The sequence below is a fragment of the Acomys russatus genome, chromosome 30 (genome assembly GCF_903995435.1).
Source record: "Acomys russatus chromosome 30, mAcoRus1.1, whole genome shotgun sequence".
NCBI classification, from domain to species: domain Eukaryota; kingdom Metazoa; phylum Chordata; class Mammalia; order Rodentia; family Muridae; genus Acomys; species Acomys russatus.
The window spans coordinates 34400740-34425680 of NC_067166.1; the positions used below are offsets into that span (position 1 = coordinate 34400740).

The 24941-nt window shown below is 42.4% G+C and overlaps 1 protein-coding gene across 1 annotated transcript in view; it reads left to right on the forward strand.

Annotated features, from left to right (window-relative positions):
* The window catches only part of Adgrv1 (adhesion G protein-coupled receptor V1), a 469943-nt gene that overhangs the window by 95024 nt on the left and 349978 nt on the right, over positions 1-24941 (forward strand). Inside the window, exons 44-53 of the mRNA XM_051172399.1 lie at positions 2884-3041; positions 3136-3282; positions 3605-3712; positions 6729-6993; positions 7955-8077; positions 12538-12760; positions 13053-13257; positions 16897-17043; positions 20131-20386; positions 24217-24419. Of these exons, the coding sequence (XP_051028356.1) occupies positions 2884-3041; positions 3136-3282; positions 3605-3712; positions 6729-6993; positions 7955-8077; positions 12538-12760; positions 13053-13257; positions 16897-17043; positions 20131-20386; positions 24217-24419 (1835 nt within the window). The remainder of the gene's footprint in view (positions 1-2883; positions 3042-3135; positions 3283-3604; positions 3713-6728; positions 6994-7954; positions 8078-12537; positions 12761-13052; positions 13258-16896; positions 17044-20130; positions 20387-24216; positions 24420-24941) is intronic.

The window sequence follows — 24941 nt, forward strand, 5'->3', positions numbered from 1 at the left end:
GATTGGATGCAAAGAATTGGACTAGAAGATGCTGGAGACAGTGGGGAAGGCCTGTCAAGGCTGGAGACCTGAGTCATAAAAGCCTAGATCATTAAAGAACTTAAAAAATATTTCCTGGATGCCGTGTTCATCCTACGTTTAATGAAAAGCCTCTCAGTGTCTTAGGCATGAATAAGAACAGTGTGGCATGACATATTTATGTCTTATAGATATTGTTCATACTGTTGCATAAAGAATTGTTCATATAGGAGAGAAGAAAGGATGCAGAGGATGAGCAAGGAGGCAGCAGGTTAGGTAGCTTGGACCCAGTGATGGATTGGCTATGATGGCGAGTGACATGCTCTGAATGACTCAAGTTCCTAGCTTATATAGTTGAGTGAAAGTCTAAGCCATCATCCAAGACAGAAATGATGAAAGCGGTGTTATCTGAGTAAGGAGAGTGGACTAATAGATTCTGGTACGTATTGCATTTGAGTTAGAATTGACAAGATATTTCTCTAAATTAAATGGAATCTTTCTAAATGGATGATGAATTTAGGAAGGTTTGGCGCATTGTGTTGAACCCCATGAGAACTGAGAGCCAAAAAGAGAGCCTGTAGTTAGACTGGGGGCAAGCATGCAACTAAGTTTTGAAAAGGCGCATATTGAGTGCCTAGGAATAGAAAAATGACCTAAGAAAACAGATTTTAAATACTTGTGAGAAACCCAGGAAAATACAAGGTTGCTGCCAAAGGCAAAAGAGACTGTTAGAATTGAGGTGAAGCTGTGTGCGTCCCTTCAGGGGGAAGTTTAGTAAGATTGAAAACCTACAAAAACCAATCATTTACAGTTACTAATGTGGGCCATGTGCATGGGCGTAGTGGAGGCCGTTTGTACTGGGGGACAGGCACTGAATAATACTTTGAAGAGAGACTTTAAATACATGCACATATTTCTGAAAAGTCTGGCTTGGAAGATAAGGGTCTCGAAGAGATATTGGAGCATTGAGAATTCCTACCTGTGCAGTTGGGAGTTACAAGAACTTCCATTAGTACTGATGGAAAAGGCCGACAAAATAAGGAAAGACTAAAAATTAGAAGGAGAAACAAAAAGAGCAATAATGCATAGAAGACAGGAAATATATATATGTATGTGTATATATATATATATATATATATATATATATATATATACACACACACACACATACATACATACATACATACATTTCCCCGACCCGCGGGTCCAGTTATTCATGGAGCGGCGAGGAGGGTCGCGACCTGTGAATAAAGAATGGGCGGGAGAGAGACAGGGGCCCAAGGAAACACTGCTTGTCAAGAGCCGTTTATTGTAAGGGAGTATTCAAATTTAAAGTGAGCTTCGGGGAGGGTGGGGGGGGGTAGGAAGGAATGCAGTGGAAAGTTACAAAATCTTCTGGGCCAGGCCCCAAGGACAGCAGGTGTGGAGTGGGGCGATTATTCAGAAGTCGTGATACACCAAATGTTCTCTTTCTCAAGGTCAGGCTGGATCTTTTGTGGTAGCCAGGCAGAATAATTATCTCAAGTATGCAGACAGCTGTGACTTTCAGCCAGCAGGGCCTCTCAGCCACTGGGACAGGTCAGGCAAGGTCCTATGGCTCCTGACACATACATATGCCGTATATGTGACAAGATTCTAAAAGGGTTTGGTTCCCCACTTAGACTTCTCGTGACAACTCTTAGAAGTGGCCCTGGAGTGGTCAGTCCTGAGTGGCACTTGCTTAATCTTCATTCATTGTGTTTGTGAGTCACAGGACTGAAGGTCTGTCTGCATTGCCAGTTTTACTAATGACTCTTAATGAAAAGGCTGTGAACTTGTTCAAAAGGTTGCGACATAAGAGTGTATGTAGTCTGTGCTTTCAGGAAATAAAGTCTCTAGTGGATGCTACCTATGGACAGTGACATTGTGTCTTCTCCGGCTAAAACTGGTCTGTTCGATAGTTTATATAAGTTGTGGGTTTTATTATTCTTATTTTATCATGTTCACATAATTAGCTAAAGTTTATAAATTATTTACTTTGGGGAACAGTCATGACAGTACATGATAGAACCCTCCCCCCCTTATTTTTTTTTAGCATACTGAGTTCTCATTAATCAGGGGGTTTCTCTTTTAATGTTTTTGAATACAGAATCTTAAAACATGTATAGCAATTTGATAAACACCTTTAAGTCATTTGAAGTAAGTGAGTCTGTATAGATATTTTAAAGTCTATAATATAGAAACCGAAACTTTTGAATGGGCAGACATTAAAAAGTGTAAGATGCAGTGTGATAGCACCATTAGCATGGTTCTGTAAGACGTGTGTGTGTGTGTGTGTGTGTGTGTGTGTGTGTGTGTGTGTTGAAAAACCAATATATATAGTGGTTTGTCTGTGTAGCTTTGGCTGTGTTGGACTCACTTTATAGACCAGGCTGGCCTCGAACTCACAGAGATCCGCCTGCCTCTGCCTCCCTGAGTGATGGGATTCCAGGCGTGCACCAGTGCACCCGGCTTCTGTAAGACATACTCATCATTTTCAAATTTCAGCTGTCTTTTGATAGAGGTTATTTTAGCATGTTTCTCTTTATACTTAGGATTTAGTTTTGAATACGCTTGGGAAAGATTGTAGGCTGTCGATCAAACTGTCACTGCTCTTTAAAACCAGTCGATACTTTTAGTTACTGTTTTCAGGCTTCCTAGTGTGTGTTCTCTCTTACATGTGACAGCGCACGCCCACATGTTCACGCACACACTTGCTCATCATCGTTGTTGCCAACGCCGTCGTTCTGACACACTCACTAGTTTCACTGTTTAAATCATGTCAAATGAAATAAGAATCAAATGCTCTTATATACATACAAATAAATATTTATTTTATTGCTTTAGGGGGAATGGACGTTGTCTTTTCCACATTTCAAAGCTTTTTTGACAAGACAGCAGGTGGCTGGTGTTTCTTTCCTGTCGAAGATTCAATTTATGGCATAATGCTAAGAAAGTCATCCATAGTTGTTTACCGATGGCAAGGGACGTTCATTCCAGTTGAGGTAAACATCTCTTTTTGCTTTGTGGTGCACAAAATAAAGTGTACGTACAAAATCTGACACAACATTACTTACTAATATCATTCGTCTTTCCTAGGACATAAATATAGAAAGTGCTACGGCTTGTGAGGCCTTTAATCTTGGCGGCTCCCCCTATCTTGTGATTACTCACGGAGAAGGAAATGGAGAGAAGCCATCCATTAACAGAGTGTACGCGCTCACTTCCGGGTTCAAACTATTCCTGGTAAGAAAAACTCCTCCTCTTCCTGTAGCTTCTTTACTTAAGTGCAATTCAAATTGGTAAGATGGGACAAAATGGAAGGTGCTATGTGTTCTATGTTAAAGTACAAAAGAACTGTTTTGCACCTTGATCTACAATGGAGCAAGTATCTTAATTCAAGGCTGTTTTTTTGTCTCCAAGTGACACTGAGGAATGCATAACCTACCAGTTAGACACACTTTCAAATCGTAAGCCAGGCCCTACTGTGTGCTGTCGCTGCGCTCAGTTGCTTCCATTGTTAAAGACGTCCACATGTTTACTCCCACTTTTTTTTTTTTTTTTGCAGGTACAGAGAATCATTATTTCAGAAACTTGTCAAGTGAGACATTTCACCTCAGACAGTCAAGATTACGTCATCATCGCAAGTCAAAGAAATGATTCTGAGTTAACTCAGGTGTGGCTCCCCTTCTAAAAACATTGCTAACTAAAAATCTGTGCCTCTGTAGTCGAAGGGACATAGGGGAATAAACGCCAGCATTTGGTGGTGGTGGTGATGTGGAGTGGTGCTGATCAGGTGTAGTCAGTTTTTGAAGACCAGGGTTAAATTATTAGAGTTTCTTCAGGAGACAGAACAGATCTAATAATAGCTTAAGCATTTGATTAGGGCTTAGTTGAGTTTGGAAAAGACTACGGAGAAAGATCACAGCTCACCAGATGGCATCAGTGAAAAGTCAGGGTTAACGCTGCCAAGCGGGCATTCGGATTGGATTGCACACCACATTTCTCGCTTTCCCAGCACACTACATCTTGTAATGTCGGTGCTTGTTGATGCCTCTTTGTCGCTCAGGCTTCCAGATACGCCTCTTCCCTCTTTGTTTTCAGCTTCTGGCTCTCCTGAGGAAAAAGCTTCTGGAAGGAAGCTTACTGCTTTTTAGGACACTTGGAACCCAGCCTCTTCCCATCTGTGTGGGTCTGCCTGTGGAAGCCTGTCCTCTCACACCGATGGCCTTCTTGCTTTCATGGGCCGACTGTTCTCTCCGTGCCGGGATTCTCTCTCGTGGGGGTTACCACAGCGAGCGTGATGTTCAAGCAATGCCCACTCTAGAAAGAAAACCTCTCCTTCCCATCCTCTCTTTACAGTAGGAAGAACTCTCTCCTCACGTGGTCTGTGTACCATTGTCAATGTGGCAGACTCTAGATATGGCTGCCTTTGGATATGTCTGTCTGTGAGCCGTCTCTAGATCAGACCACTTGACGTGGGGAGACCCTCGTCCCCTCTAGCAGCAGCAGTACATAGGCTGGAGTTCTGGAGGAGACAGAAAGGTGAAAGTGAGCTGGGCATGACCATCCATCAGCCGTCCATCGCCCTGTCTCCAGGCAGTAGATACAGTGTGCAGCTGCCTCAGGTCTCACTGCCATGCAGTTCCCGCTATGATGGACTGAACTCTGGAACTGTAGGCTGAATAAACTCTCCCTGCGGGTGCTTTTGTCAGAATACTTGACCATAAAACAAGATGAGTAGTTAGTGCGTTCTTTCATGCACAGCAATGGCGACCAGCCTGTCAGGCCTTCTGGGCTGTGTGCATCCTTCCTATGTTGCCTGTGGCAGTCAGCATGGCCTCACATTTGAAACATCTTTTCTCTTGCACAGGTCTATATTCTATGTCTTTCTCTCTACCCATCTGTCACCATCCTTTCCGCCTCTCCCTACTTTTCTTCCCTTCCCAGGCACTACTGTCATTTCCCACTTCCTTTATAAACTGAAGTATGTTAAGAATTTTCTAGAATTCAGTTTAACTTATTTTTTCCTTCCTCCGTACTTGCTCTGGGTGATTTTATAAGTCTATGGTTTGACATGCAAGCTGTAGGCCAGTGTCTTCCAAATCATACCCGTAGCCATCCCTCCGTGTTGTAGCCTTCCACGTCTGTTTCTTTTCATGCCCACTTGCATATAGTTTAGGCATGTAGTACATAACATCTTGGCTGGAACTTAAATTTTCTCCCTGCGGCTTGTTTCATCGTTGCTTTTATTGGCAGGCAGTAGGAGGCCCATAAGGGAGAATTATTCAAGAGGAATTATGGGAAATCTTCTGCTTAATCATGCCTTTCTATTCGCTTGTATCTGGTAATCATTAGGCGTTTTTTGAACATCTCATGCTAGTTAGAATGCAGGCACATCTGTCCATGCCTCATCTCCCCCGTCATTTCTCACTGAGTCAGATAGAACAGCATTGCGGCCCACCTCTAGAATTCTCTGACTTCTGCAGAACCATTCTCTGCTGAGTATCTGCGGTTACCTTACTAACAACACTGGTTTCTCTTATTCCTTTTTTAAAAAACTGCTCAGCATCTTCCAATTACACTTACAAAAATTTCATATTTCTTATATAGATTGTACGTTATATAGTATTGTCAGCTTTCCTCACCATTCTACCAGCTAGGATGCCGTGCCTGTTGCCCTGATAGAATCATTTCTTACTAATGTTTACTGTCTTAGAGACCCAGATTTGAACCCTAAATCATGTCCTTGCTTCAAGAAAATACATTGCCTCATTCCCGTTGTCCCCTCACGTTCTTTCAAGTAGGGTCAGTCTTTGCCTAGAACAAGACAAATGTCCTGCCTTTGGAGCCAGCCAACGTGCAACTTGATATCCTCAGGACATCCATATTCGGTACTCCACCATCCTGTCATGTCTCAGTGTGCAGTCATTATTGACTTATTGACAGCTTCATCCTCTTTGCTTAATGATTGATGGAACCTTCGAAGAAGAAAAGAAGTTTGTATCCATTGTTTCTAGCCTAACGCTTGGCTGAAAGTCCGGACTTTTGCCTGAGTATTACAACTCTTTGTAAAAGTGACCAGGTTGTAGGATTAAACCCGGTAAATTATGAACTTCCTTCTAAGATTACCTCTGTGGATATCTACTGAAGCCTTGCATGTATTTCTACCATGAGGACAGAAAATGAAACTGCTACCTTAGTGTGAAACCATTGTTTGCAATGCTACTGAAGACAGAGGCATCAGGGATTTTTTGTTTTTATGCTCACTTCAATTCTTTTCTATTTTGGATTTTCTACTTCCATTACCTTTCCATATATTTTATACTGATTTCTTCTCAAATAACTTTTCTTTTACTCATTATACACACGCACACACAGAGAGAAAGAGAGAGAGAGAGAGAGAGAGAGAGAGAGAGAGAGAGGGAGAGAGAGAGAGGGAGGGAGGGAGAGAAGAAAGTCAGTCCCCCCAGGAGGGGTGATGGAGTGAAGAGAGGGAGGGAGGGATGGGGAGAGGGAGGAAGGGAAGGAGGGAGGGGAAGGGCACAGAATCAGTTTCATTACTTTTCTATTATAGCACTCCCCTCCCAACTAAACAGAAGGCTCCAGCAGTGTGGACATACGATCCTTCTAATTTGTCTCAGGTGCTGAGTTCCTGGTTGTAAGGCTCTGTGTTTGGACTTTCCCTACAGGTCTTCAGATGGTCCGGTAACACCTTTGTCTTCCATCAGACGTTGCCTGTCCGAGCTGTGCTGGGCATGGCCTTGTTCTACAAAAGAGGCTCTGTCTTCATAGCCATTTCCCAGGCCGATGTCAGACAAAATGTCCTTTTATTCACGTGGTCTGGTAGTCAGCTTATTAACTTCCAAGAAGTGTCCATCAGTGGGATAGCACAAGTTGAGGCTTTGACTTCAGGCGATGATGTTTACTTATTTTTTGGCAAAAATACCTCTGTAGGTGAGAAAATCTGGTGCTTGTACTGTATGTAGAGTTACTACCCAAACCATCCAGTATTAGATTGAATCTTTTATGTGAAATGCTCCCTCATTTGATGATCCATAGACTTTCCATGATTGAAAGTACTAATGTCCGTTAGAAGTAGGTTTTGCCAAAAAACGAAGCGTTGTACCTGTGTTTTGTGCAGCGCTGAACCATCATTTTACACTAAGATTCCTGTAAAATGAGGAGTGGATGGGAAATGTGAAAAAAGGTATAACAATTTTATAGCCAATCTTCCAGTAGTTATAATTTTATATGACCGAGGTTGGGGTGTCATGAGAAATTTATAAAACTACTAATGTCTAGCAACCTTTGATAAAACGGATTCAAAATCCAGCCTGCATAAGAATACAATATTTTCCTGGTTATTTCAGTTTCAAAGATGAAATGTCAACGAGGAAACATTTTATTCTTCAAACATTTTTAATGATTTTTTAAAAATTTCCTGTGCATTGGTATTTTGCGTGCATATATGTCTGTGTGAGGATGTCAGAACCTCTGAAATTAAAGACCAGTTGTGAGCTGCTGTGTGGGTGTTGGGAATTGAACCCAGATCCTCTAGAAGAGCAGCAAGTACTCTTAACCACTGAGCCAATATCTCCAGCCTGGCAACATGTCATTCTTGTTCTTCCTTTGGTTGGCTTGGTGTGTGTATGCTTCATGCAACAATATGTCTATTGGTGTGTCTTAGTGTGTGTTTCATGTGGCAGAATTTATCTCCTGATGTGTCTTAGCTGTGTATGTACTTCATGTGATAAAAACAGAGAGAGACTGCAGTATTCCCTGCCAAGCTGAGTTATTAAAATAGGTGTTCTGTGCAGAAAAGTTTAAAATTGAATTTAATATTTTACTATAGTTCTATTGTGTAATTTTGCCATTTTCTTTGTACCGCTTGTTGCTTTTTATTTCTTAACCGTAGGAAATCAGCATTCGGTTGACATTTTCACCTGGGAGATGGGGCAGTCATCTTTCAGCTATTTCCAGTCCCTGGATGTTCCTTCTGTTAACAGCATCTGTTCCTTCACTCCAGCTTCTGGAGTAGGTATGGACTTTCCTACGGCCAGCCGCTCTTAAATGCAGCACGGGAAGGCAGACTGGTTCCAGTCTCGTTGAATTTGGAGAGATTGGCCTGTTCTCAGAGACTGGGTATTTCAGTAGGAGCATAACATCAGATCTTGTAACAATCCATGCAGAAGGCTAAGAGTTTCAAAAGGACTGATGCTCTCTGAGACTGTTTGGATCACACAGGCTATCTTAGTGACTTGGGACTCTTCGCAGCTCCTGGCCCGTACTCGGCATTTCAGAGCATACGCTGGTCAAAGCCCTTCTTCAAGAATGTCATCTTGCTTTGGTGTAAGAAATATGAATGAGCCAGGCGTGGTGGCACACGCCTTTAATCCCAGCCCTCGGGAGGCAGTGGCAGGCGGATCGATGTGAGTTTGAGGCCAGCCTGGTCTACAAAGCGAGTCCAGGATGGCCAAGGCTACACAGAGAAACCCTGTCTCGAAAAACCAAAAAAAAAGAAAGAAAGAAAGAAAGAAAGATGAATGAAATGTCTTGCAGCTACCTAGACCAACTTAAAAAAAAAAAAAAAAAAAAAAAAAAAAAGCCAGGGGCTGGAGAGATAGCTCAGTGGTTAAGAGCACTGACTGCTCTTCCAGAGGTCCTGAGTTCAATTCCCAGCAACCACATGGTGGCTCACAATCATCTATGATGTGATCTGGTCTGATGCCCTCTTCTGGCCTGCAGGTGCACATGCAGGCAGAGCATTGTATACATAGTAATAAATAAATCTTTTAAAAAAAATTTTAAAAAGCCCTGAGCCGGAAGGGACCTGAGATACATCAACGTTTTGTGGATGAGAGATAAACACACAGCAGTGAGCATTCCTGAGGACTTCTGCCTATTTGAATGTGGGCATCAAAACTCTCACGCCTTGGCAAACTATGAGATGATTAGTCTTGAAACTGAGAAAGGTTGGAGGGGAAAGGCGTTTCGTGGAAGCAGTCACCAGCTTGGTGCCAGGCGGCTGTAGTTGGAGGCAGTGTTAGAGCATCCCGCGTGGTTAAGAGGTGTGCCTCCCCCCCCCCCCCCCCCAGTCAGGAGGAAGTCGGGGCCTTCCATTTCAGGTCTGTCTCCGGTGCTTGAGGATAGGTGAAATTGCACAGATAGTACATGCAGAGCAAATGACAGGAGACTAGAAGATCATCCCGAATCTACAGGACTCTGGTTTTTTTTTTTTTGTTTGTTTTGTTTTGTTTTTTTGCTTCTTTTCCCCTGTGGAATCCTAACTCCTAATTTCTCTGTTAGGTGCTTCACCTGTTGACAGGGTCACTAATCTCCCCCTCCACCACTGAGTTTGAATGAGAGGTTTGCCCTGTTTTTTTTTTTTTTTTTTTTTTTTTTTAAAGTTCTCTGGAGGAATTTCCTTTGTTTCCATGGTTCCTCCTCCCTCCTCCCAGGCTCTGCGCTCAGAGTACACCCTCTGATTTCTACCTGGTTGACTGTGTGGCTTTCCAGCCTCCACACTTGTCTTACTCTAGCCTGAGGCCTTGAATCGAACCTTAGCCTGCTCACACGGATGTGCGCATGCGCCCTGATGCTCTCCCATGGCGTACACTAGGGATGGGCTTTCTTCTTCGCTCGATGATTGACTTACTCACCACGTTCCGTATCCTTCCTTATGTTTGTTCAGGCCTTTTTTTTTTTTCCTACTTATTCTTTAATTTTGGGCCTTTCATTTCTGCCTCTCTTTTACCTCAAGTGTTCTAATGGGTGGACGGTCTACCTCAGCCACTTAACTGATATTCACAATAGTTGCCTAATGAATGTTTTTAAGGAAAGAAGTGTACTGCATAAATTGGCTGTTAATTGAAGTTATAGAATTCTTTTTAAAGATTTTGTTTTATATATATATATATATATATATATATATATATATATATATATATATATATATATACACACACACACACACACACACACATATATATTAGGTGCACTTTCTAAAAGAACTGAGGAGAAATTCTGCCAGAGGTTTTATGAAGAGCCCATTGTGAGGTCTCACTGTTTCTTTTGTTTCTGTGAGTTGAAGATGTAGAGACATGAAAAGACTGTAGAAATTACTCAGAATAGCTATTATAAAGTCCTGAAAGCTGAAAGTATGCATTAAAGAATGTTCAAAGGATTTCTTATTTTATATATGTCAAATGTTTTATTAAAAATGGTAAATTGGAGCCAGGGGCATGGGATCACATACTTAGGCTTTCGTTAGTTCGATGACTGACTTCTGAAAACAGAAGAGGGAAAACGAGCAAGACAAAGGCTGCGAGGATGTGTAGATTTGCCACTTCCTTCTTTATGTCTCCTTTATTGGTTACTAGATTTTCTAAGGTGACAGTCACAGTGGAAGAGCCTGTGGTAACAAGGGCAGCTCAAGTCACATGTGGTCTCTCCATTGCAGAATTGTAGCATGTGGTAGGAGAAAGAGACCTCTCTCTCTCTCTCTCTCTTTCCCTCTCTCTTCTCTCTCTTCTCTCTTTTCTCTCCCCTCTCCCTTCCCTCCCTCTCCCCTCCCTCCCTCCCTCCTTCCCTCCCTCTCCCTCCTTCCCTCTCCCTTTCCCTCCCTCCCTCCCTCTCTCCCTCTCTCTCTGACTACATGTGTGACAGATAAGGCTATAGCTATAACAGACAATTTCCAGGAAAGAATTGAATAAAACATTGGAGAGAAATTGAGCTGCATACAAAGCTTTCTTCAATAATCATGGGATTAGGAGTTATGGGTTAAATCAGAGGCAAAGAGTTGAGCTGGGAATGGGCTCTTGGCAAAGGGCACAAAGTGTACAAAGAGGTTGGTACTGGCAGTGAGCACGCACTTTCTGGAAACAACCAAAACGAGCCCAGTGTAGTCCAGATACAAGCAGTGATGAGCAGTGGTAAGAGGTGCGAACAGAGGTTAATTACATCAATTATATGGGTTAATTAAAGGATTTTGGTCCATACCCTAAAACTTACAGTGCCCTTTATGGGAAAAGGAGGGAGGAAGAGACGGAGAAAAAGGCACAGAGAGACATGGAGACAGAGACAGAGAGATTCTCTTTATTGACTGCTTTAAAAGGGACACTTTTAAAATTCTCTATTTTTTGGAATGTCTGTAATTTACAAAGCTTTGTGCAAAGTATGGGACCACTTAAAGATCCTAATATATTGTTAACATTTTCCTATTTTTACCTTTATGCAATTCTTAGGAACATGCAACAGTACCTAAATTACTTAGCCTAATTACTACATTATGGTAACTAAGCACCTACGACCAGGAGTTTTTGCTGAGTGGGAGCCAGGACTGTAGCCTGGGGGCTAGCGTATGAGAAGGTGGTTGTTGGCCTTTCCAGATTCATGTTATTGTAATACCCATTCAGTCTTCTTAAACAGCCTTCTGCTCCCAAGAACTGTCAGTCAGCATTAGATTCTGTGTACATTTCGCTGTGGCTCCCCAGTCCCACTCCATTTATGTCTGAAGAGCATTTAGTATTAGATGTAGTATTTGAAGCCACCCCTCTCCTTGCCTGTGTGGCTGCAAATGCATGTCACTGCTGTCAGTTGACAAAAGCACAAGTCCTGGTAACATCAAAAGTGACCTGGCCGAGCATATTCCAACTGTCATAAGGTTGATCATATTCTTCAGATTAATTATCTTGAATAACTTGCTAAGTGAAAAATAAGTATTTTATTTCTACTTAATACTGAAAACCTCAAATGTCAAACAATGAGTATTCATTCTACAGGAGGTATTAAATATATTTAAGAAGAGCTATGGAGATTAGTACTTAAATCTTAAAATTAGGAATTTGTGTGGGTGAGATGGCCCAGTGAGCAAAGGCTGTTGCTGCCAAACGTGACCATCAGAGTTACATCCTAGAACCCAACTGCTGTAAAGATGATCCCCAAGAGCTGTGCTCTGACCCCCATGGGCACCTGGTTTGCACACGGCAACACACCGACATGTACATGAAATAAATAAAAAAATAAAACTTTAAAAATTACAAACGTGAATACTGTGTGGTAGCTCATTGGGCTATATGATAATTATGGAACAGAATGATAAACTTTTGTTTCTCCTTGGTACAACTGCTGGTTATGAATGTATGTGGTGGTGACTAGAGAGGAAAAATTGAAAGTGAAACATTTGGTAGTGATAGAATGAGTATTTTATATAAGTTTAGTGATGGACATGAAAGAATACAAAATCCATTTTGGTTTCTTCATCCGTTACTTTTCTTTTCTTGAACAGATAATGCGTAGAGTGTCAAGCCGAATTGGTCAGTGCCCAACATTCAAAAATTACTTACATCACGATGTTTAAAAACAGAATCGTATTTGGTTTAGTCTAGAAATCAGTGTGTGGACCTTGGAGAGTTGGAAGGGTTGGGCTTTGGAGCTGTGGAGAGAGCGTGTGTGGGCACAAGTTGCTTCTGGTCTGTAACTTGTTTTTCCTTCTTCCAGTTCACGTACTTCTAACTGGCCAAGCACAGTCCGCTCTTTACTGTTGGAATTCAGAGCGCAGTGAGTTCTCTTTTGTTCTGGAGGCACCTGCTGCGCGCAATGCAGCTTTTGTTACAGTGAGGTCTCTGAACTCAAGCAGGACTTTAATTGCTCTAGTGGGAGCCGCTCACTCGCATCTGTATGAGCTGACCTCCGTCTCCAGCCAGTCTGACTTTATTCCTAGGTAGGTTCAACATTTTGTATGTAATGTTTTCGACCTCACTGCAGCTTTGTATGCCACCAGATTTCCGCCTCTCGTTGACTTACTGCTTTACATAAAGTGTGGGAGCCGTTCACAAGCCAGACATCTGTTCGTTATCCATATTTTTAGTGTCTATGAAAAGTTTACTTATGAAATGTTTTGACCCTTGTAAGACTTCAGTATTATTCACTGTGATAAGAATCTGGGACTCACGTACCATATATACTGATCCATGGTCATCTTTGACTTGTTTCATACTTGTTTCTCATGCTAGTTTAGGTGAACTGATATTTGAGCCTGGTGACAGAGATGCAATAATAGCAGTGAACATCCTTGATGACACGGTTCCTGAGGAAGACGAGTCCTTCAGAGTTCAGCTTAAGAATCCGAAAGGAGGAGCGGAGATTGGCATTAACAGTCACGTGAGAGTCACTGTTCTTTCTAATGACGATGCCTATGGAGTTATCGCGTTTGCCCAGGTAAAAGGACCGGAAATTCTGCAAGTGTTGACAAGTTAGTTCTAATAAGCTTTCAAGGGGTGTGTGACACTTGATCTGGTCTTCAGTCTTTTTTTTTTTTTTTTTTTAAGATTTATTTATTTATTACATATTACATATACAGTGTTCAGCCTGCATGTATACCTGCAGGCCAGAAGAGGACATCAGATCCCATTATAGATGGTTGTGAGCCACCGTGTGGTTGCTGGGAATTGAACTCAGGACCTCTGGAAGAGCAGCCAGTGCTCTTAACCTCTGAGCCATCTCTCCAGCCCCTGGTCTTTAATCTTTGTTCCTTCCCTTGCTTTGTGGTCTACAGAGAGCTCTAGCGACATTACAGTTTACAGACTTAAGCATTGGATCTCCTGGGACTCTGGGTTCTTGTTTGTTTGGTGTTTTTGTTTGTTTGTTTGTTTACTTGTATTGACAATAAGGCATTACTATTTAGTCTTGTCACAGTATTTTGCTTTAGGTACTATCATTTTTAAAAACCAAATTTTTTCTTAAACCAGATGGTAGAAACAAAACAGATACTAGATACACTACATCGTGTGTTTTATCACATGCATCTCATACCAATAGAACAGTAACTGTGGGGGCGGGGGGAGTAGGGAGGCTTATAACTCTCCAGGCGTTGCGCTGGATGTGGGTGCCTCTTCTTCTTTCCTCAAGGAAAGCACTTTGAAAACCTTCAGGCTCTTCCAAACATGGGTTTCATATTCCTTTACCAATGAGAAGAAAGGTAGATGTTAATATCATGTGGTCATCCTCTGCCTCACACATGTCAAAGCTTTAGATCTCAGAAGAACCACAGATGCTTGCATAAGCCGTATTATTTGTATAAATTGTGCATGGGAGCTACTTATCCGTTCTGTGAGTGGAAGGGACCTCCTGCAAACCAAACTCTTAGACACTAGCTGAGGATTCGCCTTGTGACGTTGTCTCTCACGGGCTAGCAATCAGGCCTGCTAAGTTAACAGCTGCACAAGTCCCTTAGGGCGTAGTGAACTTGGCCTTCAGGGGAATGGAGCATTGGGAGGTGTTGAGGAAGTGGCATGGCATTCCAGTCAATGACCTGCATTGGAAAAGGTCACTTTAGCTAGTGTGTGGTGAACATATTCTAAGTGGAAGGTGACATGGATCAGAGCCCACTGTGACAGTTCATTAGTTACCACATGATGAAACTGCGGGAAGCATGAATTTAACCTTTGCTTCCACATGGACAGCTGCGAAGCGCTAGTTTGAGGAGGGGGTTGGGGGGGGATGAGGATTGTGCATTCATTATCCTCACCTGCTTGCAGGGGGCAGATCACACGGTTGCCCACACTGTTCCCCGGGCTTTTCCCAGCAAAAGCTGAATAGAATAGAACATGAGCGCAGAAATAGTTTGATCGTTTTGTTTTCGAGAAGACGCATTTATGAACAGTGAAAGGAGAAAAGAAAGCCAACTTGAGTAGTATGCTTTGTTTAACCCGTTGTATCCAGAGTGTGGTAATTTCAGCATGGTCTGCATAAAAGATTGCTGAAAAAATACATTCTTTTTACTACTCTGTCTTAGCGACTGCTAATCTCAAGCACCCAGCAGTCACATGTGGACAGGGACTCCCAGGTTGTATAGGGCAACTTCAAAATTTGAACCGTGTGTTCGAGGGAGTTGCCCCTACCAGGTGCTCACATTTTCATTAGTTTCTTCAGGTCTCTCCCCAGGGACACCTTAGCAGAAAGGGCTTGTGTGGTTGACAACTGGTGCCTGCCATCTGAACCTTAGTGTCATGCCTTTTCTTAATGATACTTAGAGCTGGGTAATTTAATCTGTTATCAGTTTCTTTTCATTAGAGTTGAAAAGTCCATGCACCGGAGGACGCTATGTCCCCAGCTGGACGGCTAGGGAGCGCCTGCCTTCGTTCGGGGAGGGAAGATGACATTCACGGGACCTTCTAAGGCTTCTTGGGGCTTCTGACAAGTGTGCAGGGCAAGGCTGTGAGGATAATGAGCTGAGAACTTGAGTGCTAACACATGCCATACCACTTCCATTCTCTCACCCAAGGCTTCTCTTCAGGAAGATTGTCTGGCTAGCAACGCCACCCCCCCCCCCCCGCTTCCCCCCCTTCCCCGCCCTGTGGTTTCCTGTAGATACAATCTGGAGTTCCTGCAGGCCCTTCCGTAGAATTCATCAGCAGAGTTGCTCAGTACAGGTCACTTGTATCTGGACAGCCTTTAAGATGGGGGTTAGTGGAGTTTCAGGTAGCGTCTCCTGGCTCTCTGGAGGCCCTGTTTTAGTAACCGTCAGTAACGCGGGGCATGACGCCAAGGAAAGGCTTTCCTTTCCTGAGTCAATTATGTCTACATTTTAAAACCTGACGTTTTGTGAATATTTGATGGTGTTACTCTGAGGCACTGAGCAGCTGTGTACAGTGTTCCCTGTGGTTGGATCTCTATTTAAATGACACTTCCATATGTATTAAGGAGGGGGTCTCTTTAAATGACCTCTGTTAAGAAGACATGAGAAATCCTGTAGGAGATATTTTTTTTTTTAAAAGCATCTTTATTCTTAATATTATTGCCTTATTGAGAAATCAAGGATGCTTTCAGAAGGTCCAACCCAGGGCCAACTGTCACTAGCTATAAATGTCGCCGAATGTAAAATCATAAACTTACTCGAACATCACGAGAGGCTTTTTATTTAGCGCGGATACAATTGTATGATGCTGAGGCATGGAGTTTGTGGACGATAAGTTCCTGTCACAATTCCGAAAGGTTGGGCATAGGTGAAAGGATTTCTTTTGAGGAACAGTTCTTTAACTAGCTAGCATGAGCTGCTGCCTGTGGTATCTGGTAAAGCGTGAACTCTCACAGAGTGGGAGACACAACTGGAGCAAGGAAGCATGCCTGGGAAGGGGGAATTGTGACACAACACAGGCATTTTTTTCTTTTCTTCCTGGCTGGAAGAACCGTGGTACGGACTATGAGGTAAGGAATGAAACATCACCAGAAGAAACAAGCCAGCTAATTAAGTGTTTCTCAGGGTAGGCACTTAAGCCTAAGAGACACTAGCAAGTGCTGCGAGAGTGTCTCAGTTCTCACGATGCTGTTGCTGTTGGGCGGGGCATCGGAGACTTCTGGGTCTAACTCTTAATTTACTAATAGGAAAGGGAAACCTGGAGGGATGACCAGACCTTACCCAGAGACAAAAGATTTCCGTGTTATTCTGGATCCAGTTCTTGCTAGTCTAAGCCTTGCGATGCTGTGTGTATCGCTTTAAAAAGAGAGATATGCTGGGTATAAAAGTAATATATGTCCACTGAGCAAAATATACCAGCATGACAAACATAAAAACAATGCAATACAATTAATGGCTTAGGCTACTCATGTATGTATGTTGAGATGGTTGTCCTGTATAGTCTGGGCCAGACTCGAATTTGCCGGCTTCCGACTTCCTGGTGTTGTAAGCCTGAGCACCACACTTTATACCTCATCGTTGTTGTTAACGGCTGTGTTTCACATGACGCCTTTTCAGATTGCTCAGAACTGAAAAGTTTGCAAATGTGTGGCCGTGCAAGACAAAGAAGAGATTACTTAGGTATCTCAAGAGGGCCTTGTGCTTTTCTGTGTACCTTTCAGAACTCGTTGCATAAGCAAGTGGAGGAGATGGAGCGGGACAGCCTGGTGACCCTGAATGTCGAACGCTTAAAAGGGACGCACGGCCGTGTAACGGTAGCATGGGAGGCAGCTGGAAGCGTCAGTGATGTATTTCCTACTGCGGGCGTGGTATGTGTTTTACAGAATTAGAGAAGGCACTTATAAATCATGATTATTATTCTCTGATGCGTGGGACCAAATCCTGCTTATCAGAAGAAATATTTGAGTTTAGCCATGTAAACACTGGATCCTGGCAAGTCACAATATACTGCGATACAATTTAAGGCTAGGTCTGTTATTCCTTTTTTTTTTTTTTTCTATAAAAGAAAAACTGTCTATGAACCCATAAAATGAACGCTTTTGGTTGAGTTAACCAAATTGCATTAGATTATCAGAAAGATAAAATGAGCCAAACAGGGAATGGAAACACTGTCAAGGCAGAGGAAAAGCAGAAAGAGTACTTAGAAACAAGTCAGGGAAATAGGTGTCCGTACAGAAAGGTTGATGAAAGCCGTGGACTCAAGCAGTTTCCATTTGCTGTCGATAGACTCTGAGGTTGGTAACTGTGGGCAGGAAGCTTACGTGAAGTAATCATACGGAAGTGAGGAGGGCAGGAACATGGAGAGTGAGAGACGATGATAAGCAACTGCAGTTCCAGTGGAGGTCAGTTCTGGGGGAGAGCTCCTTGTCTAAGCTGGTGCTCGGCTGCCATCCCAGGCTCAGGGCTGAGGCATTCTTCACTAGGGTCCCTCTAGGTGGGGGCTGACTGTGATGGAGATCGTTTGCTAAAGCTAAGGACTATCTCTAAAGTAAACTCCTGAATCTTCTGCTCCCAGTAGTTAAGGGCCCCATCAGTCACAAGCAGGCGTCTGGGCAGAGGATCGCGTTATCCTCCACGCAGGTTAGCATAAAATCGATGGCTCTGTTTCAGAAATGTAATCAGGATGACCAAAGGGACAGTTGACTCACTAAAATGGCTCAAGGAGCCTTTTGTTAACTACCTTTAAGAAGTATAACCTTACTGGGCCCCCCGTTTGTCTGGGATTTCATAGATGAGTATTTTGCCCAAATATTTTCTCAATAATCACCAAAAAGGAGCTTTTATGGCATTATCACATGGAAAAATGTGTGTGACAGTTCAACATTTCTAGGTTCTTATCATTTTAAAGTGATACTACAATGTATTAGGATGTTTTAGCGGTCTCTTTATTCAACACTTCTTCTACATAAATTACCCAAACCACTACTTGTATCTTGGTTTCTGTATGCATTGAAGTATATTTCTCTAGTTTATTATGAGAACATGATTAATAGCTAAAAATTTAACTGCCTGTTTCCTTGACATTTGAAAGTTAGTATTTGTTCTTTTTTTAAAAAAAACTTTATTGATTCCTTGCGAATTTCACATCATGCACCCCAATCCCGCTCATCTCCCCGTCCTTTTGTGTCCACCCTCTGCCTTTGCAACCTTCCCCTCCAAAAGAAAAAGAACATTTTTATTGTGGAAGCTGTACTATGTCACAGTGTGCCCCACAAGATGCCATTTTGTCTATATTTCTTTACTTGCAGATGTTCATTGCAATGAGTCATTTTTCCTGTTCGAGGCCTCTGGCTTCTGCTGCACTGTCCACACTGGATCCTTGCTGGGAATCCTCAGGGCCATAGGCTGGAAGGAGTGGTGAGGGGAGGAAGGGTATCTCTTCTCTAGCCCACATCACTGCATGGCAGATACGTTGTGGGTCCAGCTTCTCCACACTCATCATTCCCCTGAGGCCAGTTCACCTGCCCCGCCCCCTCTGTGCAGTGGTGTGGGAGAGGGAGAGTTGCCCTCTTGACCCTTGACTCCTGCAGTAGGTAGGAGAGCTGGAGAGCTGGCCATGCCTCTCACCAGCTGCAGCACAAGGGCAGAGCTGGCCCTCCACCTTGCCTGGGCAGGACAGAGAGCTTGCTCTGCTTGTGGGAGTTGTAGATTAGTCAGCCCTGAGGGCACAAGAATGGGAAAGCTGTACCAGCCCCTAACCTGCTGCAACACTCAGGAGAGCAAGCCCTGAGAGTAAGCCTTGCCTGGTCTTTACAAGATTTGGCCCTGTTGGCATGGACATGGGTGAGCTGGCCTCAAGGGGTGAGAGTTGGCTTGGCCAGCTGGCAATGTGGTGGTGTGGGTGAGGAAAGGAAGCCTTACCATTCCTGCACTCCTTACCACCTGCAGCAGACAGGAGAGCGAGCCGCAGGATCATGAGAGCATGAGAGCGGGCCCTGCCCCTCACTGGCAGCAACACTCAGGAGAGCAGACCCTGCACCTCGCTGGGCAGCACAGTAGAAAGAGTTATTTTTATGTTATGTATGTATTGGTAGATATTTTTTTTTATAAGGGGTAAACAAAGCAGATGCTTTAGATTTTATTTACTGTCTTTTCTTCCCCCTTTGTAATAACTACTTGCTTTTGCAGCCCGATTGTGTCAGGTAATATAAAGCAGTTATTATAGGTAGTGAGTGTTTAGTCAACTCTGTTTGGCTGCATCCCCAAAACACTTCATGTACATAGAATGGGTTTGGCTCATAGGAGAGGTGGATGCCTAGACCCCAATGAAAGTTTGAATAATTGATCTGTAAATGGATATGAGGATGGATGTTGTAGGAATGACATCCACAGTGAATGAATCCCTGTTAGCAAAGGCTCTTGTTAACAAATTTGAATTTGACATCAGACAGAGACCAAGAGGGGGGAAAAGGGAAGCCTTGCGTCCCTTGTCTTTCTCTTCTTTCTTTTGAATCAGTCTTCATTGCTAAACGGTACATCCATTTGTGCTATCAATTACTGCAAAATTTTTGTAGATTAAAACATTTAAGCTAGTAAACTACTTCCTTTTATCTAGAGATTTACATATGGTACCAACTAAGAATCCTGAGAGACTTTGTCCCTTATATTATAATGAAAAGTAGACACCAAGATAGTGCTAATTTGGATACAAGTATTAACTCAAGTTTTTGAAATGCTTTAAGTTTTTCAATCTTCTAGTTTTAATATGAAAGACATTTGGTTTGTTTGAAAAACATTATGTTTTAGAATCATCTTTGGTTTATAAATTGTGGTCATATTAAAGAAAATAAGAAATTGACATTTTTTTTTGTGACATGATTTTAATATGCCACGAGATAACTGCTTTATATTAACTGTCACGGTATAAGCAAAACTGTGTTTTTTTAAATTTTTAGATTTCATTCGCAGAGGACCAGGCACTGTCTACAATCACTCTGACTGTTCTTGCGGATGATGAGCCTGAGTTATCTGAGTCTGTGATTGTCACACTCACCAGGGTTGTCACAGAGGGGGTTAAAGATCCACTGAAAGGTGCTACTGTTGACCAGAACGGAAGCACATCCCTGCTGACCATCCTGCCCAGTGACTCTCCCTATGGTGTGGTGGGCTGGCACACCGATTCCCTCTTAACGAGAGTGCCAGAGCCCAGAGGTAAGTGTTGGTAAAGATGTTTTAGGCTCAAAGAAAACATTTCTGGATATGTTAATTATAATATTCGAAAGGAATGTACAATTCTTTTTAAATGTGACTTTCTGTTTGATAGGCTATACTCCTTTCAAATTTATTTTAAGATTTATAACTACGGAATCACTTTGCAGTAATGTTTACTAAAGTATTTTTAATTTCTCAAAGCATGCTTTTTATAAAAGAAATGTTAATTTTAAGCTGCTTTGGTAGCAAAGATTGTGTTGAATGAGTTTGGCCTCCAGTCCCCAAGCTCCTAGAATAATGACTCAAGACTTTTTATACACAATTTCCCTTCTATTTTTGTTGTTTTCCAAATTCAATCAATCAGATGCTTGGGGCTTCTCGGTTTGCACCTCAAGCTGCCCTTAGCCACACCCCAGCTATTTTCTGCTGTGCAGGCCAGGCCTCCCTCCAGACAGGAAGGGGTAGGCCCCATGCTACCGTAGTATCCACTGGCCACCACTGCAGTGGCCGGCCTAGGAAACTTGGTCTTTGCCCTCTGTGAGTCCCTGGACTTGCCTGGGAGACTGCTTTGAGCCAGCTGTTCACAGGCCCTCCACCACAGGAGTTCTTAAAGGGGCTGTGCCTGGCTTTCTTTCCTTTTTAAAATTTTAATTTATTATAATTTATTCAGATTACCTCCCAATTGTTATCTCTGACTTTTATCTTCCTGGTCCCACCCTCCCTCTCTCTTCCACCCTACTCCCCTCCCCTAGACCTCTGACAGAAGGGGACTTCTCCCCCACCATATGATCACAGGCTAACAGGTCTCATCCAGATAGCCAGCTGCCCCTTCCTCTGTGTGCCATCAGGCCTCCCCACCAAGGGGAAGTGGTCAGGTAGGGGGCACCAGAGTTCATGTCAGAGTCAGTCCCCGCTCTCCACACAGCTATGGAGAATGAACTGTCTATTGGCCAGATCGGAACAGGAGGTCTAGGTTCACTGCATGCATTGTCCTTAGTTAGTGCAACAGTTTGTGCAGGCTCCCCTGGGTTCAGAGCCACCAGCCTTGATGGTCTCCTTGTGGGGCTCCTGAACCCTCTGGGTCCTTCCATCCCCCCACCCCCTCCCCTTCAGCACTCTGCCCAGAGTCCAGCAGGGAGTTACAGCATTTTTCCTGACCTCCAGCTGGGTGCAGTCTCTCAGAGGAGATCTATGTTGGGCTAATATCCATTTATAAGTGACTACATACCATTCGTGTCTTTCTGAGTCTGGGTTACCTCACTCAGGATGATCTTTTCTAATTCTATCCATTTGCCTGCAAATTTCAAGATTTCCTTGTTTTTAATAGTTTTAATAGTTTTCCATTGTGTAAATGCACCCATTTCTTTATTCATTCTTTGGTTGAGGGACATCTAGTTTGTTTCCAGATTCTGGCTATTACAAATAGAGCTGCTATGAACATAGTTGAGCAAATGTCCTTGTTGTATGGTGGAGCATCTTTTGGGTATATGCCCAGGAATGGTATAGCTGGGCCTTGAGGTAGCACTAATCCCAATTTTCTGAGAAAGCTCCAGATTAATTTCCAAAGTGGTTGTACAAATTTGCACTACCACCATCAATGGAGGAATGTTCCTTTTCTCCACATCCTCACCAGCATGTGCTGTCACTTGAATTGTTGATCTTAGCTATTCTGGTAGATGTAAGATGGAATCTCAGAGCTGTTTATCAGAAGATGGAAAGATCTCCCATGCTAGTGGATCGGGATGATTGACATAGTAAAAATGTCCATCTTACCCCAAGCATTCTACAGATTCAGTGCAATCCCTATCAAAATACCTACACAATTTTTTTTTACAGACCTTGAAAGATCAGTTCTCAACTCCATATGGAAAAACAAAAGCCAGAATAGCTAAAACCATCCTGTACAATAAAACATCTTCTGGAGGAATCCCCATCCCTGATCTCAAGCTGTACTATAGAGCAACATTAATAAAAATGGTGTGGTACTGGCATAGGAATAGGCTGGTTGATCAATGGAATTGAATCAAAGACCCAGAAATAAACCCATATACCCATAGACACTTGATATTTTATAAAGAAGCTGTGCCTGGCTTTCTAATCTGTCTCCCATGACTGGAACTCTTGGTTTAATGGCTGAATCTTTTGTCCTAATCTTGGATTACCTGCCTGACAGTGGACTCCATATGTAAAAAGGAATATTAATATTACTGTATACAGGAAATTAATACGGCTGCAGTTTTCTTTAACCTAGCTAGTTCCCACATCATGCCACAGAGAGACTAAGATTTATTTAATTAGGGTTGAGAGCCCAATACTTAGCATTATAAACTATTCTAATTGTCTAAACTAATCTATCTACTTCCCAGCCCAAATTCCCACAGTACTTGCATCTTTGTCCTTCTCTGCTCCAACTCTTTTCCCCTGGACCTCTCCTCCTCCGACGCCCCCCCCCCCCCCACACACTTCCTCTCTTTTTTTCCTCCCCTGGGTGGAATCAGATGCCCCACCCTACTCTCTCTGTCACCTTGCATTGCCTGTTCCAGCTTTTATAGACAAGGCTGAGAATAAATGGGAGCAATGTTTACACAAATGTGTGACAGGAGATTCTTAGCAGAAACATTGCAAAGCATGTCTGCACTGAAACCAAACAATGGGGCAGAGAAATTAGCATTTGAATGAACAAGGGTAAAGTTCACACAGTGCACAATAACGTGCTAAGAGGATTGGCCTTTACTTTCATTTGAGTTGTTTCTTGTTTGCATTCCACACTCAGATTTCCTCTGTATTTTCACTAGGTTCAGGGAACAGTCAGCAAAACTGTGAGACAGACTTGGTGCTGGAGGTGTTAATTCTGTTCCCTCAAACAGGAACTGGAGGAGATTTCACCCTGTGATATGTATACCGGCCAGTCCTTACTGCCTTAGAGTGCTGAAATGTTTACCTAAGTAACTACTGATTTCTCCTGTTGAATAAACATTCTAATAGGTTATGATCAATCAACCTATTAAAATAAAATGTTAGATACAACTTGTATTTATAATGAACCTACCGGATGGCTTGAAATGTTTAGATAAAAATAATGGACGAACTGACTTCAGATTCCTTTTAATCACAGAGCTGTTGGGGAAGTGGCATGTGTAATATGCACGAGCCCATGACTATCCACGCAAGATCCAAAACAATAGACTGTGATAAAATAATTTTCATTGAATTAATATTTCTGAAACATAACGACTTGTAGGAATTGCGTTCTCCCTTTTGAAAATAAACACAATCATTAGATGTGTTTATACCAGTGAGGATATTAATAAATCTTTTAAACATTTATATGACAAATTATTTTAATCTATTTAATGAAAAAAAAATAATAGGTTCTCGGAAACACTTTGAACCTTGTGATTGACACCTCGCTGTAGAATTTCAAATCATTCTTTCAGCAGTTAGTATTAAATTATGATGGTGTACTTAAGTACTCATTTTTGAGGAATTTCTGAGTCTTATGCAACAACTATTGCCTATGCTCTGCCCCTATATATTCACTTCTGTAAGACTTCCATCAGATTTACTTTAAGTGTATGCCATAGCATAGGAGGCCACATGGTAGGGACAGAAGGACTAAAGCAGATGTAATGCAAGAGTGGATTATGATTTTGAGCACAAATTTGGAAAGAGCGGAGACCAAAAATATAGAAAACTCCTCCGCAGGCTGCTGTCTCTGTGGTAGCCCCACGTCCTTAACTGTCTAGAGAGTGGATTCCACCACAAGTGCTTGCAGCAACATCGGCAGATCCCAGAACAGCGTATTAACTCAAGGCACGTTTATCTCCTAGAGAACATCACCATTATTAAGTTACGTATTGTTCGAGACAAAGGACTATTTGGGGACATTTCCATTCATTTGATAGCGAAACCCAATTTCTTACTGCACATCAATAATCAAGCTACTGAGAATGAAGATTATGTGTTGCAAGACACAGTAATAATAATGAAAGAAAACATAAAAGAGACTCATGCTGAAGTTGTCATTTTGCCAGTAAGTATAGATTATAATAAATATGTAAGCTAAACTAATGTGCTTTTAACCATAAGCCTGAAATTCTCTAATAGTTAGAAATTATTAAAACATGCTTTTAAGAGCCTGGCATGGTGGCACAAGCCTTTAATCTCAGCACTTGGGAGGCAGAAGCAGGTGGGTCGCTGTGAGTTCGAGGCCAGCCTGGTCTACAGAGCGTATCTAGGACAGCCAAGGCTACACAGTGAAACCCTGTCTCAAAAAGCCAAAAACAACAGCAAACAACAACAAAACAAAAAACAAAACAAAACAAAAAAGACACCCCATGCTTTTAAGTACAAATATGAAAATTTTCCACTCAAATATTTTATTAATGGATGGGAAAATGGCAAGTGTATTTATTATATTTGTTTTAGATTGGGAATGATTTGAATACATTTGAAATACTGACTTTGGATTGATTGGCCATATGACACAGATAATTGGTTAATTGCCTTAATAACTGAATCAATTAAATCTCCAAGTCAATCTAGTTATTTTTAT